The sequence below is a fragment of the Heteronotia binoei genome, chromosome 6 (genome assembly GCF_032191835.1).
Source record: "Heteronotia binoei isolate CCM8104 ecotype False Entrance Well chromosome 6, APGP_CSIRO_Hbin_v1, whole genome shotgun sequence".
Classification (NCBI taxonomy): domain Eukaryota; kingdom Metazoa; phylum Chordata; class Lepidosauria; order Squamata; family Gekkonidae; genus Heteronotia; species Heteronotia binoei.
The window spans coordinates 103,857,236-103,878,389 of NC_083228.1; the positions used below are offsets into that span (position 1 = coordinate 103,857,236).

At 38.4% G+C, this 21,154-nt stretch overlaps 1 protein-coding gene across 2 annotated transcripts in view; it reads left to right on the forward strand.

The window, feature by feature from the left end:
• Positions 1-19,236, forward strand: part of U2SURP (U2 snRNP associated SURP domain containing) — a 46,564-nt gene extending 27,328 nt beyond the window's left edge. For both annotated transcript variants that reach the window (XM_060242309.1, XM_060242310.1), the window contains exons 21-27: positions 57-152; positions 413-479; positions 2,980-3,142; positions 11,771-11,881; positions 14,609-14,727; positions 15,146-15,322; positions 17,386-19,236. In XM_060242309.1, the coding sequence (XP_060098292.1) occupies positions 57-152; positions 413-479; positions 2,980-3,142; positions 11,771-11,881; positions 14,609-14,727; positions 15,146-15,322; positions 17,386-17,524 (872 nt within the window). In that variant the 3' untranslated portion in view covers positions 17,525-19,236. The remainder of the gene's footprint in view (positions 1-56; positions 153-412; positions 480-2,979; positions 3,143-11,770; positions 11,882-14,608; positions 14,728-15,145; positions 15,323-17,385) is intronic.
• Positions 19,237-21,154: the final 1,918 nt, after the last annotated feature.

Sequence of the window (21,154 nt, forward strand, 5' to 3'; positions counted from 1 at the left end):
GTAGCACAGCACAGTGCTTTGTAGCTATAGTAATTGTTTAAATGTTTGTCTAACAGTGGATACAACTGAAGAATCTAAAAAGAATGAACCGATCTTCAAAGTGGCCCCTTCAAAATGGGAAGCAGTGGATGAATCTGCCCTTGAAGCTCAAGGTCAGTGCTGTATCTGGTTTTAATCACTTTTCTCTATGTGTGTTTCATGTTAAGGATTAAAGAAGCAGTACTTTAATCTTGCAATCAAGTTCAGAATATTGAATGTTGTAAGTTCAGTACATATTCTTAAATAGTAACATGAAATAATCAGCTGAATTAATTGTTCATGATTTTTGACAAATGTCCCTTATAAATGCTATTTATATCACTTCACTGGGTATTTGGCTTTTTGCATAATTATGATTCTTTTTTTACTCCAGCGGTAACAACATCTAAATGGGAACTGTTTGACCAGCATGAGGAATCAGAAGAGGAAGAAAATCAGAAGTAAGGATCAAGATGTTCTGTGTTTTCCTCTCTTCTCTTATCATAATTACATTATATGGGCATAGTGGTGATTAGGGGTCTGCACTGGGATCATTTGAGCAGAATATATACTTGAAAACTACTTTATTGGCATTTGGGGTTATATTCAGCATCACAAATATATCTGGAATTTTTTGGGGATACTGAAAAAATGGAAATATTTAGAATTTCCCTTGAAGACTGGGAGCCAGTGTTTGTAGGCTCCTGGGGACTGTCTCCCCCCCTTCCCCCCCTCCATCTTTGTTTCTGTGTCTGGGAAATGGAGGTTATTCTATGGGCTTGCCTAGGCTGCTTGTGTCAATTTTAAGTCTGTGCCCCCCCCCCTTTTTTGTGGAGTTGCTTGCAAAACTCCTTCCCCCTGTGCTTGGATTTATAGGAATGGGCACAAACTGGGAAAATCTGGTTTGAGACACAACCTGAACCTAGTCGTTCTGCCAAACTGAACTTGTTTGGGACATGATGTGGTGTGCCCCCCCCCCTAGTCCTTGAAACTCCAAAATTGCAAGGCATCTCTAGCTGACCTCTCCTCTATCTGCCCACCAAATTTGGTAAAGATTGGACTTGGGAGATCTGAGGTATGGACCCCCTTCGAAGGTGCCCCTAGGAAAGTGCTTTTTTGGGGGGATATCGTGTGGGTTCTGGAGTACATAGAACAGATCCTAAGTGAACTAGAGGTGTCAACCTTGCACCTGGGATGTCCCCCCCCCCAATGCCATGCAAGTTAGGTGCAGATTGGACTTGGAGGACCGAGTTACAGACTCCCAAACAAAGTGCCTCTAGGAAAGTGCTTTATGGGGAAATGTCAGGTATGGGTTCAGGAGTGTATAGAACAGGTCCTGTGAGAACTCATGGCAGACCTCCCTGGGATGCTTCCCTATATGTCCTGACTGGCAGAGTGAAATGACTTGAAATGCAGCAGTTATTTAAAGGACAGGCACTATCAGCTGCACTGAAGTTTTGGTGCCTGTACCTTTAACCTCAGTCCCTCAGCCACCTGGAAAGTTTCCCCATAGAGAATAATAGGCCTGGAAATTTGGAAACCTGGAAAAAAAGCCATATCTGACCATCATAATGGTATTTTGGTATTCAGTAATATCAGGAATACTGATACATGTACCTGAAGCAAAAAAAAAAACTGATTTTTTTTTCACACCCCTACTGGTGATATCACAAAGGGTATAGAAGTGTGGAATTGTCATTCTTCGGGAACATAACACATCTCCTTCTGTGAGGAGATTGAGTTATATATCCTCATGTCTGGCAAATACATCTTCTGGTTAAAAAAAATGCATGTTTCCCCTTTATGTAAGACTCCAGAGGCACGGAAAGATGCTCAAGCATCTTTCACATCCTTTCTTGCTGCTTTTATATAATGTTGTGAAGTTCTAAATCAGTTTCAGTGGGAATACAGTAGAAATCTATGTGAAATTCTCTAGCAATGTTTTCTGAAACAAGGTCCCATTAAGAAAGTGGGTGCCCTGTATGTGGACATGCTGGGCATCAGAAGAAGCCACAGGAAAAGGTAGAAATAGATTCCTGAGACATAATAAAAAAATCTTGTTCTTTGAGAGAGATGGTTGGCTGTCAGTCAGTGGAAGAGGTAGATGTTAATGAAGGGTGCCTACATTCTGCCTTTGAACATTGGCATCTAGGAGTTGAACTGAAGACTTGGGAGTTGGGCTGCAACCTAGGCTATAATGGGATGGAAACAGGACTGCAGCCTCATTAAGAACACCACCTACAAGCTTAATTTTAACACACACACACACCCTTAAGCGTTAAGCAGTCACAGAAAATATGAAAATTGTGTTAGGTGAGATGTGCTGCAGCTTTTCTGCAGCTGAGGCTGGTCTATCCAGATTGAAGCTGAGCTGCTGCAGAGATTGTCACCAGAACAAATGACCGATTCCGTTAAGGAAATATGTGTGCAAAAGAAGATTTTATCTGTGTATCATTTGTTGGAGCAATCATTGGGAGTAAATCAGTACACATGTGAATTTGGTTCATGTGCAGTATATTATTTTCACTGGGGTGTATTCTTATGTGTGTGTCACCATCCACATTTTGAATGTGTATCCTGCTAAATGCAATTCAGTGTAGATAGAGTACATCTGCACTCAGATTCACAACTGATTTATGCCTTCGTTTTGTGATCCAGCAAGTGATATGCATATAGAAGGGTATGTATGTTCATGCCTCTTCTTAATTGGATGAGATGAAATACTTTGCAATATTTGTAATTTCAGAATGACTAATGTTTTCATAAATATTTAATACCTCTTAAAATATTAAAATAATGTTGCATTTTTAAATAAGGGGAGGGTCTATATGTAACGAAGGAATGAGGGAAATACACCAAATCACTCTCCCATTGGTATGCATTCTTGTGTAATAGAGTGATGCCTTTATATGTTGGAAGTCTTCTCTTAAAAAATAAATTTCTGTACTTTGGCTTTTACAGCCAAGAGGAAGAAAGTGAAGATGAGGAGGATACTCAGAGTTCTAAATCAGAGGAGCATCATATGTATTCCAATCCGATCAGAGAAGAAATGCCTGATTCAAAGTCTTCAATCAAGTACTCAGAAATGAGTGAGGAAAAGCGTGCCAAACTCCGAGAGATTGAAGTATGTTTAGTGTAAAAACACATTAAAATGTATTGGTGGAAGCTCTATCTAGTATGTTTACCATTGGAAAAACTTGTCAATGTTGCAAGGAAAAGGAATGTTGGGAAGTTAAAGGAGATATAAGAGGGAGGAAAGGCCAGATAATAGGGCAGGAGCTCAAACTCCAGAAATTTAAAGGGTTTAGGCCAGAGGTGCCAAATGTCTGGCATGTGGGCCAGAACTGGTCCACCCAGAGCTTTAACCAGGCCTGAGGAGCTCTTTTCTCCTGGCTCCTGTCTTCACCCTTTGAAGCTGTGAGGCTGAAGGCGGCAGAAGCAGGAAGCAGTTCTGGGCTTGCAAAGCTGCAAAGAAAAAACAGAATGGACTTTCCATTAAGGTCTCTGTCAGGGCATAAAGAACTTAATGGAAAACCATTTTGTGTTTTCCTTGCAGCTTTGTCTGTGCTGCCATGTATTTTAATGGAGTGGAGCTCAGTTTCAGTTTTCAGCATTTATGTGGACAGTTAGAAATTGTTCCTTGCTGGAGTTGTGTGATCTTGCAAAATAAGGGTTGATGCTTTGAGCCACCATGCCTGTGCTGAATGAAATTTAGAACTGGTGCCTAGTGAGTACTCTAACCCGGGGCAGGGGGAGAAGCTTGCAATGCCCTGCCATTTCATGTTTTCCTAAGAGTTTTAAGCATGTTTGTATTTTAAGAAAAAAAAATCTTTGTGTTTCTCTGTATTCTTTATAAAGTTTACATCTCCACTACCTGGCATTACATTTTATGATGCACGTGGCTTGGCTCCACAAAGTCCCGTTTATGTCAGATCTGGCCCTCTTAACAAATGAGTTTGACACCCCTGGTTTAGGCAGTGAAACCCAAAGTGAATTGCACATATACAATTCTGTGGTACTTCATTTACAGAATAATGCTGCAAATGGGTTGCTGCTTATATTTCCTTCTACTTTCTTAAGCAAAAATTGCTGAAGACAATAGAAAGCTATTTTTGAATGTTTGAAATTACTTATGCCCCCTGCTCTGATCTTTATCACTGCATAATACACATTTTGGCTGTCTTTTTAGATCTGACCAATTTGTTATATTGACTTTTTGTCATTTTAAATTAATTTGTTGTTGATTTGCTGTTAGTATATTGGTTTTTTATGATTGCTGTCTTGAGTGGAGAAGTGGGTAAAAGTTTTCTAAACGTATTAATTTTTTCAATATAGTACTTAAGCATATATAATTTTTTAAGAGCAGGTTGGTAATACAGGACAAACACATAGTCCTGTGTTTGAAAAGCCCAGGGTGCCCTCTGCTGGTGAGAGGAGATTACACAAAATGCCTATCACATTGCAATGTAAAACTGATATGTACATGAGCAAGTGCTCTTTTTTTTCCTAAGTGCATGCTTAAATATAGGAATTGATACACGTTAGATAATTTAGTTTTATTATAGACTAATTCATAAAAATACTTTGACGTGGCACTCCAAAATTAGTTGCATTACGTTTATTTTCTTTCAAGGAAATACAAACATGTTAATGCATAATAAGATAGGTACCTTAAAGATATTATTTATATAATATTTGCATATTGTCATTGTCAAATTTCAAAGCAGAATTTCCTTGAAATTCTAGTGGCTTTAAACAGACATAATATAACATTAAGACAATGTATTAAAGTTGTCTAAAACAGCAGTTCAGTGCAAACTTTAAAATTGTTTTACAAAACAAATGCCAGAATATAAACAGCTTAAAATTCCAATCAATGATGTGATAGGCAAGAGCCTTATAAAAAGATGAAAATAATTCACTAAAAAGTGGAGTTTTTATTCTCTTCAAAAGGATAACTGGGATGATAAGCAAGCAAATGTCCTGAGAGGGCATTCTGCAGCCTTACAACAGAAAAGGCCCATCTTGAGCCTTTCTTGAAGCAGAACTGTACTGTTGAGTCTTACTCTTAAATGCTGTTGGACTTCATAGAAAAGAGAAGGCTCGCTTGACCTTTTTTAGAATGTGGGCTCTTAAAGCTGTGTTAAAACCTGCAGCTTGAATTTGGCCCCAAAACAAATTGGAAACCAATGTTTCAAAAGCAAGTGCAGGTTGAGCTTGCTGGCTCTATCTTGCGTGTAATTGAACAAAGGCATTTTGCACTGCCTGAAATTTCTGTACTATCTTGAAAGATGGCCTGACAGGAGAGTCCCAGTAATAACCTGTAGGTCCCAATGCGTAGATTACGTTGACTATAGCTCCCTCTTTTAATGACTATCATAACTGACATAACTCTGTTCAATGCAGATATTTTCCCAACACACCAGACCGTTAAGACCCCCATTATTAACATTTCTGTCTTGAGTTTCTTTTAAACTTGATTCTTCCCTCTTTTGTTGCCTGTGATTCCTATAGTTGCAAGGAAAATTAAAGTAAGTTTGCTGTAGAATGCAAGCAATACTCACTTTCAACCAGGAAAGAAGCCATTTCCTTTCATTGCTCGTTGGAAGGACTAAGGTACAGTGTAGTGCAGCAGGTCCTTTAAGACTTTCAGGTTCCAGAGACTTTGCACATTGTCAGTCTCGCTAATAATTTGAACAGAGCTACTTCAGCCTTAGTAAATGTCTGGATTCATTGTAGAAGTGAATTGTTTAGAGAGTTGTTGAAGAGAACTGTACAAAATGGCTGCTTTGACCTGACTTCCGGGGTTGGAAAATGCTGAGCTGAACTGCTTCTCAGGAGGGGAGCAGGCTGGAACTTCTGTTCGGGGTAGTGGAAGGCAATCTAATGCCTACTGCCTACTTTTCTCAGACAGAGATCAGTCCAAGATATACACAGGAAACTTTGAGGAGATTTACCTTGGCTAAAAGGGAGTCCCGGGGGGGGGGGGGGGAGCTCCTTTGAGGGGTCTCCGGAGAGGAGTTGCATTTTCATCATCTGCAGAAGTTTCCAGAGTCATTTATTTGACATAAGCTCGACAGGATCCTGATCTTCTTTGATACTACTAAACATCTAAAGCTACACAAGACCTGTGTTGATCTGGATAGCTACAGAAAAGGTACTGATTGCTATCTTTCATTCCGGGACTCATTAAAGTTAAACAAAATAAAATCAGAAGGTGGGAAATTGAAATCCAGAAAGCTTGGAAGAAGAAGGGGAGAAGGGGCAAAATTTGGACTTTGTAAATTTAAAGGACAGTGCTAAAAAGTGGAAAGGAATTTATTGTTTGGTCTGCTTGCGGTTTTTGAGAAAAAGCCCCATCGTCATAGAATTGCAGCTCTCACAGTCAACACAGGAAATACGTCAAGTATTGTGAGATCTCTCTACCAGCGAAAACGGGATTTGGTGGCAAGTAAAGCAGGAAGTATTGGATAGAAAAGGGAAATCATCGAAGCAGCCAGCCTACTCTAGGACTATAATATCATAGATAAACATGGGCGGCCATTGCTAGGAGGCTGAAGTTTAAATAAAACTTTTTAAGTGTTCGGGACATTAAAAATTGGTGGAGGCGACAGAGGTGATGATTATAAGGTAAATGCTATTGGATATTATTGTTAATAACTATTTCAGAAGTCCTTAGAGAAAAAAGAAATTTTTTTTTAAACTGAGGCAGAAAGTCGCAACCGCCATTTTGGAAAAAATAAAAACTTTAATCTGAGCCCAGGAGGCTCTGAGGGTGGCGAAATTAGGCTCATTGAAGAAAGCAAGCTTCACTCTTTTAAACTTGATAGTTGAAATTTAATTTGGTGAGGTCAGAATTTTCGGTGTTTTTACATGTCAGACCACAAGCAAACCCGTGCAAGGACTGCTTCACTGGAGAAAATGCAGGACCAATTAGATGCAATGGAAGCCAGGATAGTGAAAGGAATGAAGGAGATAATAACTGCTTCCAAAAAAGAAATTAGAAAAGATACTGAAGAGCTAAAAAAAGATATAGAGAATCTCAGGAATGAGACTGTGGCAACATCAAAGAAAGTGCAAGAAGTGGAAGGGAGAGTGGAAGTACATGAGTCCACCTTGTTAAAAATAGAGTGAACTCAATTTATGCAAAAAAAAAAAAATCTACCAAGAGATGTGATTATAAGACAAAAGAAATGGTGGGAAAGATCATGAACAAAAACTTTGAAAAGACATTGATAGTGGGAGTCAGCAGAGTAAGAATTATGAAGGAGTTGCCAAGACAAGTGATAAATGACAGAAGAGCATATAAGAAATTGACAGAAAAATTACGGGACAATTAAATGAGGTATAGATGGATAATACCTGAATGTTTGAGCTTTGAACTTCAAGAAAAAAGGATTACAATTACAAACGCACAGGAACTGTGTAGATTTTATGAAGAACATAAAGAATTTGCACCATGATGGATTACAAATTGTTATCTTGGAATGTACCATGATGGATTACAAATTGTTATCTTGGAATGTAAATGGACTAAATTCACCGCAAAAAAGAAAGGCAACATTTCATTGGATTAAAAATCAAAATTGTAATATAGTTTGTTTACAAGAAGTCTCGGCTTGGCTTCGCGAACGAAGATTTAGGAAGGGTGCAATAGTCCACGTCTGCTGCAGGCTCGCTGGTGGCTGACAAGACCAATGCGGGACAGGCAGGTCCGGCCACAGTGGCTGCAGGGAAAGTCTGATTTAGGGTTGGTGCTGTAGCAGTGCGATTCTTCCTCAATCTCCTTTTGTCCTCAAGACCAGCTATGCGTGCGTTCTCAAAAGAAGAAACAGCCTGGTGGATGGTGTGCCTCCATGCTTTGCGATCTGAGGCTAGGTCAGACCACTGGTGATGGTTGATGCAACAGGTGCCAAGGGATTTCTTCAAGGAGTCCTTGTACCTCTTCTTTGGGGCCCCTCTATTTCGATGGCCGGTGGAGAGTTCGCCATACAGGGCAATCTTGGGAAGGCGGTGGTTTTCCATCCTAGAAATATGCCCTGCCCAGCGCAGCTGCGTCTTCAACAGCAGTGCCTCGATGCTGGTAACCTCCGCCCGCTTGAGAACTTCAGTGTTGGTCACAAAGTCACTCCAGTGGATGTTGAGGATGGTGCGAAGGCAGCGCTGATGAAAGCGCTCAAGGAGTCGCAGGTGATGACAGTATAAAACCCACGATTCGGAGCCGTAGGCGAGGGTTGTCATCACAACCGCTTTGTAAACATTGATCTTTGTGCCTTTTTTCAGATGCTTGTTGCTCCACACTCTTTTGTGCAGTTGGCCAAAGGCACGGTTTGCCTTTGCCAGCCTGTTGTCAACCTCCTTGTCGATCTTAGCATCTGAGGAGATGATGCACCCCAGGTAGCTGAACTGCTGGACTGTCTTCAGAACTGATTCACCCACAGTGATGCAGGGAGGGTGATAATCTTCCTGGGGTGCAGGCTGGTGGAGAACTTCTGTCTTCTTCAGACTAACTTCTAGGCCGAATAGCTTGGCAGCCTCTGCAAAGCAGGACGTCATATGCTGCAGAGCTGATACCGAGTGGGAGACGAGTGCAGCATCAAGAAGTACATATCAAACAAAAGGATTACAATTTTTGATGGAATAAGCAATTGGGACTAGAATTTCATTCATTGGCTGAACAGAATAAAAGAGTGATTTTTTATATTAAACAAGAATCGGATCCAAAATTAGTGTTTAAAGACAAAAATGGCAGATTTGTAGCGGTAGAAATAATATTAAACGCAAAAAAAATGTTAATGGGACTGTATGCACCAAATGGAGCAAAGGATTTTTTTTTTTTTACATTATACAACAATTTGATGAAGTGACATATGATCAAGTTTTGATAATGGGGGACTTTAATGGAACAATTCAGAATACACTGGATAGGTCTGGGGAAAAAAAATAATAAAGAAGGAAAATTGCCAAAATCCTTCTTTGAATTGGTTAAACAAGAAAATTTAACCCTGAAGTACGGGACTATACATTTTTTTCAGCAAGACAATACTTTTTCCAGAATTGACATGTTGTGGGGCTTAGGCCTTATAAGGGATTTAGGCCTTATAACAAAGAAAATAGAGATTTTACCTAAAATAGGAGCTGATTATAACCCAATAATGTGGATTACAAAATTGTCTAAAAAGTCGAGACTAAATGACGATTTACTACAGAATAAAGAAATAGTGACATCTCTAGAAAATGAAATTAAAGCTTTTTTCCAAATAAATGATAAAGAAGATATAGAATTTCAGATGGTGTGAGATGCTTATAAAGCGGTAATGAGAGGAATATTGATTACATTGAATAATAAAGATAAGAGGGCAAAAGAAAAACAGATGCTGGACATTCAAAATGAAATAAAGAAAAAAAAGGGGGGAACTGAGAAAAAGGCCAGGGAAAAAGAAAATTGTGAGGGAGATTTGCAGATGATATAATGTTTATAAATGAAAATCCTATACAAGTAACACCTTTGTTGTTAGCTAAAATACAAGAATATGGTGAATTGGCGGGACTTTATATTAATAAAGAAAAATCAAAACTTTTATGTAAAAATATGCAAGGAAATAAAAGGAATTGCAGAAGCTGACAGAATGTGAAATTACCTCTAAGGTAAAATATCTGGGTGTGGAGATATCAATGAAGAATATTGATTTGTTTAAAAATAATTATGAGAAGCTATGGCGCAAAATGGACGAAGATATGATAAAATGGAATAAACTTAATTTGTCATTGCTGGGCAGAAAAACTGCAATTAAAATGAATATTCTGCCAAGAATAATGTATGTTTCAAACTATTCCGATTGTGAAAGATAGTAAACAATTTAATAGATGGCAAAGAAAAATCTCAGCGTTTGTGTGGGCTGGGAAGAAACCAAGGATTAAAATGAAAATTTTAACAGATGCAAATGAGAGAGGAGGATTCCAATTACCAGACTTAAAATTATATCATGAAGCAGTTTGTTTAGTGTGGATAAAAGAATGGGTGATGCTGTTAAACAAAAAACTCTTAGCGTTGGAAGGTCATGTAAATAAATTTGGCTGGCACGCTTATATGTATTATGGAAAAAGGAAGATGGATTTTGTTCCCCTCACCATTATATAAGAAACAATTTGTTAAATACGTGGATGAAATATAAGAAATATGGGGATGAGAGAAAGCCATTATGAATAGTGCCAGCAGAAGTGATAAAAATAACAGCTGAGATGGGTGAAGAAAAGTGGTTGTCATACAATCAATTATTAAAAATACAAAGTGGCAAAATAGAATTGAAACTGCTGAAGAGCTGAATAATAAATATGATTGGTTCCAAATGCAACAAATAAAAGAGTTTGGTGGAAAATGATATTAAAACAGAATAACAAAAGAGCAAACAGAAATGGAAAAAGTTCTGCTTGAAGATAATGAAATATTAATTTCAAAACTATATAAATTACTTTTAAAATGGTCTAAAATGGTCAGGAGAGCCAGTTTGGTGTAGTGGTTAAGTGTGTGGACTCTTATCTGGGAGAACCGGGTTTGATTCCCCACTCCTCCACTTGCACCTGCTGGAATGGCCCTGGGTCAGCCATAGCTCTGGCAGAAGTTGTCCTTGAAAGGGCAGCTGCTGTGAGAGCCCTCTCCAGCCCCACCCACCTCACAGGGTGTTTGTTGTGGGGGAGGAAGGTAAAGGAGATTGTGAGCCGCTCTGAGACTCTTCGGAGTGGAGGGCGGGATATAAATCCAATATCTTCCTTCTTCTTCTTCTACGGAAGATGAAGTAGTGAAATCTCAAATGATTAAGTGGGCAATTAATGTAAATAAAGAAATACAGATGGAAACTTGGGAATATTTGTGGAAGAATTCTATGAAGCTTTCGACATGTCATAGTATTAAAGAGAACTGTTTTAAAATGATGTATAGATGATATATGACTCCTAAAAAGTTGGCAAAGATGAATAAGATGCCAGACAGATATCGGAAATGTAAAAAACATGAAGGTTCTTTCTACCATATGTGGTGGACTTGTGAAAGAGCAAAAAAGTATTGGCAGATGATTCAACAAGAAATTTCTAGGATCTTGGGATATGAATTTAAGAAAGTTGCAGAGACTTTTCTGTTGGGATTACAAATGGAAAAATTTCCAAAAGAAAATAGAACTATAATTTGGTACTTGCTTTCAGCAGCTAGGACATAGTATGCGCAGTTATGGAAGCAAGAAAAAATACCAGAGAAATGGGATTGGATTGTAAAAGTTATGACATGGAGTGAAATGGACAAATTAACAAGAATTTTAAGAGACTATGACTTAGAATTTTTTAAGATGGAGTGGAAAAAGTTTAGAAGATATGTAGAAAAAGAGTGGAAAATAAAAGGACATTGGACAATTTTTGATAATGATTAAGTTTTAGAAGGAAGAAGAATATTAATCTTTGTTTTTATTAGTTAAGGGTACCTTTAAATATTAGTATTTTAAGTAAATAACACCGGCGGGGGTCAAGTAATGGGGGGAGGGGTGGTTAGAAAGTAATATATGGGATAGATAAAAGAAGTTATTAATGATGCAAGAAATAGATATTGTTACCATTTGTTACTAAATAAAATTGTTTTAACACGAAAATGTCTGCTTTGACCTTTAAGGACTTACGGTCTCAATTTGTTAACAGTTCTAACCTATAGGTCATCATTTTAGCAGGTAATTCTTCTTAAATGTATTAAATGTTTGTGTTTTCACAGCTGAAGGTCATGAAATTTCAGGATGAATTGGAATCTGGAAAAAGGCCCAAGAAGCTAGGACAGAGTTTTCAGGAACAGATTGAACACTACAGAGATAAGCTGCTGCAGAGAGTAAGCAGTGCTATTCATGATGCTATACGTTTTTGCTTATAACAGTAGCTTACATATATGTGTACTGAGGTCTGTTTTACACATTATGCAGTAGGAAACAGGCCTTCTTCTTCTGCATGATACATGCAGCAGGAATTTGCATTCTGGACTGGTTCCCTGGCAGGTTTACTTACAGGCAGTGATACACAGTAATGATGGCAGGGGACCAGATATATATATGTGCTACATGCATATGTTAGTATTTTATAGGCCTATTTGAAATATTTTCTGTGATCCTTAAAAATATGTTGAGAAAAAAGACTTAAGCCTTCAGAAATTAGTGTAGTATTTGTTATATCCAGCCATCTAATTCTTGGGTGTTCTTGCATCTTCCAGAACACGCTACTTGAATTTCAGTTAGCTAATGGTTGATTCTTTATATAGATTTTTAAATACACAGGGAAAGCAGTGCAGATACCAGAAAGCCTAAGAGGAAGTTCAGACTATGAAGCTGTGGAATAGAAATTCATCTGACAGCTCTGTAATATGTGCTTGTTTTTGATGTATCCTCCAGTTTTTGGTGCTCAAAAGTTCTTTGTAATAGAAAATATCAATTGCATGTAAGAGGTCTATCATGTACCTCAGTTTGTTTTCTTAGTTTGGTGGTCACACTCCAGCATGACTCATTTTACAGTTATCTCCACCAAGTCCTGTAATGCTGGTTCAATAAAAACCTTGTAATTTATACTCCTGTATGATGAAGTGAGATTTTTCAGTTTTTGCCGCACAAGCAAACAATGCTTTTTTCCTGGGCAAGTGCTGTCTGCGAACTGACCTTGTTTCTTTAGGAGTTAATGTGGGGTTACTGTAGACTTAGAGATTCCCCAGTGTGTTTTTGTAGCATGTGTTCATGGTGAAGAAATGCAGCTGTCCTATGCTGTATGTGGCATTTATCAGTTGTGAAGGTAATATCATGGGAAGGAAGCAGTGAAGATTTCTTCTAGGGAATTGGTTTGCTATTGCAGCATATTGATCCATAGGTGGTTTTGTAGATAGTGACTGTAGATTTGATGCTTTGGTGTGTTCAAGCAGAGGACCTTATGTATAATCAACATATAAGGCTTCTTTCTGTCTTCTGCTAAATTTCATGGAGTAATATTACCATTAGTCTTTTAAAGATAAAACCGAAACTATAGCAGTTATTTAACTCTTTATATTATTCAGCTGTAAACACCTTTATTTTTATGAATTAGTGAGACCCTCCTATTATAATGGTGGTGCTAAGTGTCTCTTAAATAAGTCTCTTTGAAATAGAATAATGTCACTTAAATGTTCAGGGTTATATTGTCAGTGAATTGTTCTCATCTAACGTACTGGGCAAGCTTTTCAAGGACAGGTGGCTGCAGAACTTCTAACAGCTTGCCTGTTTAGTGTTCTGGACTTGTTGAGGTAACTCTGCTGATCTGTTACTATATGCATGTGAAAGATCTTAAATTTGCACTTCCCAGGGGAGAAGGTACTTTTTTGACTGTAGAGCTGAATGTTTACTGTGAATGTATAAAATATGGCACAAGATTTTATTAGGCTATAAGTTTGTACAAATCTTAAGTTATATATGATACAGAATTATATAGTGGGGTTTACTGCTGTGTAATTCTTTGGAGAATTGGTTGTTGTAGATTTTCCAGGCTGTGTGGCTGTGGTCTTGGCATTGTGAGACCTGATGTTTGGCTAGCAACTGTGACTGGCATCCTCATGGGTGTAACCCAGAAAACTGGAGTTCTCTCTGGGTCACAGCTCTGAGGATTCCAGTCACAGTTGCTGGCAAAATGTCTCACAATGCCAAGACCACAGCCACAAAGCCTGAGAAATGTACAACCAATGGACTCTGGCCATGAAAGCCTTTGACAACATAACATCTTTGGAGAATATTTCAGTTTTTGCTGTGGGAAATGTTTTTAAGGAGATGCTTGCAGTCTGCCTGTGAAGTGTTGACAGCAAAATCCCAGTGTTAACAGTTACAGTGGGTTTAGTGCCAAAGGACCACAAGGAAACCTCCAGTTATGCAATGGATCTTTCCTACCTCCCTGTTTCCACTCTGGGTCCTGTGCTTCAGGGGACCCTTGGGGACAGTGCAGGATACAATGTGGGGTGTGTCTTTAGTGGCAATAGGGGATAGAGATTGCCCTCTCCCTTCCATGAGCAGGCATGCCTTCTTAATCATCGAAAAAGGAATTTGGATCTAATCCGCTGCCTTTAAAATTAATTAAAATGTCTGGTCGTCCTTGGGGTCTTGCTTCAGGTATCCCCACCATCTAAGACTAATTTGGTGATGACCCAAGAAAGGGCTTTCTCAGTTGTATCTCCCTGTTTGCTTTGGTGTTTATGTTTTATTTAATTGTTTTAAATATTTTATATATATTTGTATTTTAAATGTGTTTAAATTTCTCATTAAAACGTTTGCCACCTTCGGGACCCTGAATTGAGTGAAAAGCTGACGTAGGAAAGTTTTAGAGTTCTGATTCTGCAAACCAGAATGACCATGGATAGAACTACAGGAATAGTTAATAGCATATTTTATGTTTGAATAGAGACTGTTTAAATTATAGTGTTGTAAAACTGTGACTGTCTAATAATTATTAGTTCTTGTTGGGTTAATTTTAAACTTTGGCTTAGTATTAGGTATACTTGATGGTATATGTTGATTCCTAAACTAATTAAAATTGTCAATGACTTGTAATGATCTAGGAAAAAGAAAAGGAGCAGGAAAGGGAGAGAGAAAGAGATAAGAAGGATAAAGAAAAATCTGAATCCAGATCTAAAGAGAAGAAGGAAAAAGAAGAAAGTACACCAACAAGAAAAGAGAGGTATAGAATTAGTAATTACTTTTGAAGTAACTTGTTCATAATTTGAACCCTAGAAATGACCTGTTTTAATAATAAATTTTCTAGATTTACTAGATTTTCCAGTAACAGAAACTGATATGTCTTAATTGTAGAATGTTAGCCACTAGCATACTACTTCCAAGCGTATCTTTAGCATTGTGTTGTTGTTTAAGCATGGCTGAGTATTATAATGTTTTTTGTGGAAATCTGAGTGATAAAGAGTATTAGCTTTTAGTGCTGAATAGTAATCTGTCAACTAATTTATCTGTGGTTTGAAATACAGCCACTCTACAAGAAGTAATTTAGGGCAATTAATCACTAGCTTGAAAACAGTTCGTGCATAATATAGGGATAGAAATCTCTGTGTGATTGGTCATAACGTCAGCTGCTCTTTCAAAAGGAAAAGGCGGCACAGTACATCACCCAGTCCATCCCGCAGCAGTGGAAGTAGACGAGCAAAATCACCATCACCAAAATCAGAACGCTCAGAGCGATCGGAAAGATCCCACAAAGAAAGTTCACGTTCTCGGTCCTCTCACAAAGATTCGCCCAGAGATGCCAGTAAAAAAGCCAAAAGGTAAACTGAATTGTTTTTGCAATGGCGTGTTATGATGATTATTTTGAGAAGGGTTGCCAGTCTATGCTGCTTTGCTTGTTGCTTGTTCATCTTATTAATTCTAAGAAACTTGGGGAAATGTTCATTGTTAGTAGAATACAGCTGCCAGGTATAAATGAGGATCCCCTTATTCCTTAATGAACATATGAAGCTGCCTTCTACTGAATCAGACCCTGGGTCCATCAAAGTCAGTATTGTCTACTCAGACTGCCAGCGGCTCTCCAGGGTCTCAAGCTGAGGTTTTTCACGCCTACTTGCCTGGACCCTTTTTAGTTGGAGATGCCGGGGATTGAACCTGGGACCTTCTGCTTACCAAGCAGATGCTCTACCACTGAGCCACTGTCCCTCCCCAAAGGCTACAAGTGATATGAAATGAAGGCTACAAGTGATATGAACCTTCTTTGCTGTACAGTTCTGTCTCTTGGATAATTAATTTGATGAGTTTGTGTGTATTGTAGTGGTTTCACATCAAGTCTCTGACTGTTTGGAGGATTAATTCAGGCATTGCTCAATTAATTGTTATCCCAAAGGCCTTATTAGACCTTGTTGAGCCCCTTCTGATAATTAATGCTGCTTCTCATTGGTTAATTTCAGTCAACATGATCTTCCATATAGATAGATCCAGGTTGCTAGCCATGTTGGTCTGAAGCAATCGAACAAAGTTGGAGTCCAGTAGCACCTTTAAGACCAACCAAGTTTTATTCAGAATGTAAGCTTTCATATGCGTGCATATTTCATCAGATGAAGGAATGGTGTACAATGAGAAGAGTTACATATAGCTGGTGAGCAGTGGGTTAAGCTTAACCACTGCCAACCAGCTATATGTAACTCTGCTCACTGTACACCATTCCTTTGTCTGATGAAGTACGCATTCCATATGAAAGCTCACATTCTGAATAAAACTTGGTTGGTCTTAAAGGTGCAACTGGACTTCAGCTTTGTTCATGATCTTCCACATGTTTTCTAGTCACTGCTTAAAGAATTATGTACACAGCATACACTGTAAAAGGTCAGCCTTTATTATGACAGGTGTCAAAATACCTGCTGATAGTTGCCAGAGGAAAGTCTCTGTACTGACAAATTGCTTGGCTCTTGGACATGGTTGGGCAAAAGGAAAATGATGTACAGAGCCCCGCTACTTTGAGGGTGAAGTGGGGCAGGGTATGTTTAAGGTCAGAAAGGACGGAGTGTGTTCTAACCCATTCAGCTGGCAAGTTCACATTCGGTAGGGGAGTTTGAGCATTGATATTTTGAGAGGTAATGGAAAATTTTGGAAGTAGAGTAGATTGGTGCACTTCAGTAAGAGAAAGAAGAAAACAAACGGGGTGGGTATGGGTTGATGTAATTCCATTTATGAACTTCCGGGACAGCAAATAATTTTAATATATATTAGACTAATCCATTCCATTTCTTTTAGATGAGCTGGAATCTAAATAAATAAGTCAAGTCAAGTTAGCCTTTATTGGCATAATAATAAATGTCTAGTATCTTGTAGTTCAATGTATGTTATAAAATCCTCACATGTTAGTGACAAGATGAATGGGTTTATATAGCCATCCTCCCCAAAGTTCATAGAACAGCTGTACATATGCATAAAGCATAGCATTGATTTAAGATGAGGTTATTTTGCAGGCAATAAGAAGGAACAGATAGCATTTGCTATCTGTTTTCCTTTACATATAATTGCTAGGATTCAGTTAAAATCTTCTGCATCCTGCTGAGCCTGATTTTGACATCAAATGGAATCAATACTAGCAGCAGAAAGAAATAAAATTTCTGGGTGGGATGGATATTGGGGCATAACTCTTTAATGGTTTGTGTCTTGTCTAGTTATAACTGAATCAAAAGATGAGTGCCGTTCAATTCTATAGTACGATGATGTCATTTGGACTGAAGCGTCACAAATACACATATGAGACTTTATTTTTAATGTATAGTTAACGCGTTTGCTTTTTGTGTTTTTTGTATTGTGTAAATGGATTGAGGAGTTGTACGTTGTTGACATGCACCAATTTTTATTTCAGATCACCATCTGGCTCAAGGACACCCAAAAGATCAAGGAGGTCACGATCCAGGTCACCTAAAAAGTCAGGGAAAAAATCCAGGTCTCAGTCCCGCTCTCCACACAGATCCCACAAGAAGTCAAAGAAGAGTAAACACTGACAAACTGTTAATTTTTATGCTGTCATTTACTGGAAATGCGGTTTTGTTTTTGTGCCTGAACAGTCTGTTTTAAAAACAAAACATAAAGAGCATTCCTAAATTTTTTTGTGAATGCACGTGTATACTCATGAGTAACTGCGTCGGTAGACCTGTCATTGTTTTATATTGTACAAAATACCTTCATTGTGGCTACTTCCCATGATGAAATTTTGTGTTTAGAAACTTCATCCAAAATGTGTGTAACTGATCTGCTGGCAGTAGTGGTATTTTGTTTTAGAATGTTGTGACTTCGCAAAACCAACAACACAGTTGTTCTTTCCCCCCCTTCCCTTTTTTGTAGCTTTGACAATTTGAATTAGATTTCAAATAAAATCTGAAAGAAAATATACAAAAATTGTTTTCTTTCCCTTCCTACATTGATTATTCAACCCATAACTTGGCACCCCTACGTTTTTCAGATCCTTTAACAGGATTCTTCAATATGGTGGTCAGGCTGAAGATTCAGGTATGATGATTTTCATCTCACTAATATTGGTGTTTGACAAAGTTTTATTTAATACAAAGAACATTTATCGTACACAATTATGTGCTTTAAAAGTACATTGTGGGTTATAGCATGAATCTCCAGTCATAGCCTACAAGTGCTGCAGGAAACCTCGTTCTTTGCCAGCCTTATTCTCCCCGTAATAACTTGGTAATCAGGATCCATTGACGATATTCTCTCTGTGCAGGGCAGTTGTGCTTGTTCCATATCCACAGCACCAACTGGCGGTGACTTACTTGCTGGAGAACTGATGAGCATTTTAGCTTCTTCCAGTATGTTTGGTGCTATAGATTCTTAGTTGAAGAAATTCATTAAGAAGGCAAAGGAGGAATTTGTCATTAAGCCCTCCTCCTACAAATTTAGGTTCTTCTTTCCTGTCTACTTGCTGTTAACTTCTTTCCTTTCTCTTGAGTCACATAACTCTCCTGAGCCATTCAGAACAGCAGCATCGTATGATTGATTAGATAATTTAAACCAAGCAAATAGAGCAATTTTAATACATATTTCTGTAAATAAAAATTACTATTGTATAAACTTGGCAGTAATTCTCTCTCTGCATCTAAAATAGGAAATGTGAAGTTCACATCTGAAACACTCTGCTCCCTTTCATAGGAATGGTTGCAAGCATTATTCCTAATTGACTGGAGCCTTCTCAAACTGTAGTTAAAAGATAAATCTTCTGGAGATGTGTTAGGCTAAATGATAATTTTAGCCACAGTATTAGTTTGCACATTGTTCTCATGCAAGCAATGAAAGGAAAGCATAAAACTGTACAGAAGCATTTTCCTGAGCAAAAAATGCTAGAATGATCACAACTTTAAAATACATAATGGATTGTCTTTCTAAAGTGGATTTTATTCCAGAAGGTGACCTTGTAAATTCATTTTTGTATTGAGTTCATCTATTGGCTGTGAAAATGGTTGAAATAGTGGAAGAAATTAGATTTTTATTACTTGTATGTTTTTCTAATATGCTTGTATTCTCCCCACCCCCTTTTCCAGTTTTGGATGCCCTCTTGTTTTAAGCCTGCTTTTCTCTTTTGGCATTGATACAACATTGCACCTCCTCTGGGTCACTTAACATTTTTTTCCATGAAAGAAAAAGAGAAAGTTCATTTGTTTCTTGGAGGAGCAGGCAGATTGTAATAAAAATGTAAAGTTTAAAGGGACCTTGATCTAGTGAAGTGTTCTTTTATCCATAATTATGTTTTAAAATGATGTAGAAAATGAACTGTTCTGGCATATGTGCGAGACTCTTGAGCTACAAACAGTACATAATTAAAGGTGCCCTGACTTGGATAGCCCTGGCAAGTCTGATCTTGTCAGATCTCGGAAGCTAAACAGGGTTGACTCTGGCAAGTACTTGGATGGGAGACCTCCTTAGAATACCAGAGGTCGGGAGGGCAGGGGCAGGCTTTATTCAGCTACCTCTCTGAATATCCTCCAGGCCCCCAGTAGGGGTCAGTCTCCAGAAGTCGCTATGAATTCCAGGTGTGTGCGCACACACACAAATATACAAAATACAAAAGAAGAAGAGGAGAGTGGACTTGTACCCTGCCCTTCACTTGGAGTCTCAGAGTGGCTTACAAGATCCTTTCTCTTCTCCTCTCCACAACAGACATCCTGTGAGGTAGTTGGGGCTGAGAGAGCGCCCACCTCAGAACTGGGGTGGGGCTCAGAACTGCTCTTGAAAGAACTGCTCTGCTGAGAACTTGTGGCTGACCCAAGGTCACACCAGCAGCTGCATGCAGAGGAGTGGGGAATCAAATCTGATTCTTCCAGATTAGAGTCCACACACTTAACTACTGCACCAAACTGGCTCTCCACTCAAATGATACATATTAAAGGTATACATTTTTAACAGATTCAGCAGTCACTATACAGCACTAATGAACATATGAACATATGAAGCTGCCTTCTACTGAATCAGACCCCCCCTCGGTCCATCAAAGTCAGTATTGTCTTCTCAGACTGGCAGCGGCTCTCCAGGGTCTCAAGCTGAGGTTTTTCACATGTATTTGCCTGGACCCTTTTTTGGAGATGCCGGGGATTGAACCTGGGACCTTCTGCTTACCAAGCAGATGCTCTACCACTGAGCCACCGTCCCTCCCCATGAAGCCACTTGGAAAAGACCTCTGTGCTCAGGTGCATTTTTGGGGTGTGGGGCAAAGGGCTGTGTTAGGAAGAGAGATTTTCAAAAGCCTCAATCTGCACATGGAAGGTCCTGTGCAGCCTTTGGGGTTTTCAGCTTTGTTCTCAAGCTTCTCCTTTGGCTGTGTTCTGCTTTGTCTTCTCCAGGTAGTGGTACTGTCACAAGCTGTTCTTGTGAGCAGAACTGCAATAGAGGAGTATTTCACCACTTTTGTTCTTGGACACAGCATATATATGCATACCAAACACTTTTGCGGATGGATTTGCACTATTTCTCAACTTTTTATCATGAATGCATTAAGCTGCTATGATGTATCACAACAGTGGGTTGTGGAAGTTATATGTGAAAATCAATGCAGGATAATGAATGAAGACATTAGTTCCTTGTGTTATCTTTGAAAGCTTTATCTTTTGTTAGAGAATCATGAGTATTTTAGATAAGAGTGTAGGGCTTGTGAGTTGGAAGCTCATCTCCTATGAGAAGTTACTCTCAGTAATATCTAGGGCAGAGGTGGGAAAATCAGCATAATGACTTTGTAAATATAAAGGTTTTCCTTCTCAGAATGTGAAGATGATATTCTGGGGGGGAAAACTGGACTGTTACAGCAGTTTTGAATAACTGCTGGTGAGAGAGAAGCGGAAAAAACATAAATTGAAATTTGATTCCAAAAGAATAAATTGCAACTTTACACAAGTAACCCTTCAGAATTAAAAAAAATGCTGCATTATAAAAAAACACACTTTGGTTTCAATTTTATAATCTGAGTTCTTCACAATATTCTGTTTCTAATTTACATGCACATTTATTTTAAAGTTTTAACTGCCTTTAATGTAGCTTTATATTTTGTTGTATTTTAATCCCCGCTGAAGGATCTGAGTGGAGTACATGTTACAAGTGATTGATATGACTTGCAGCATGTATAATGAGTGCAAATG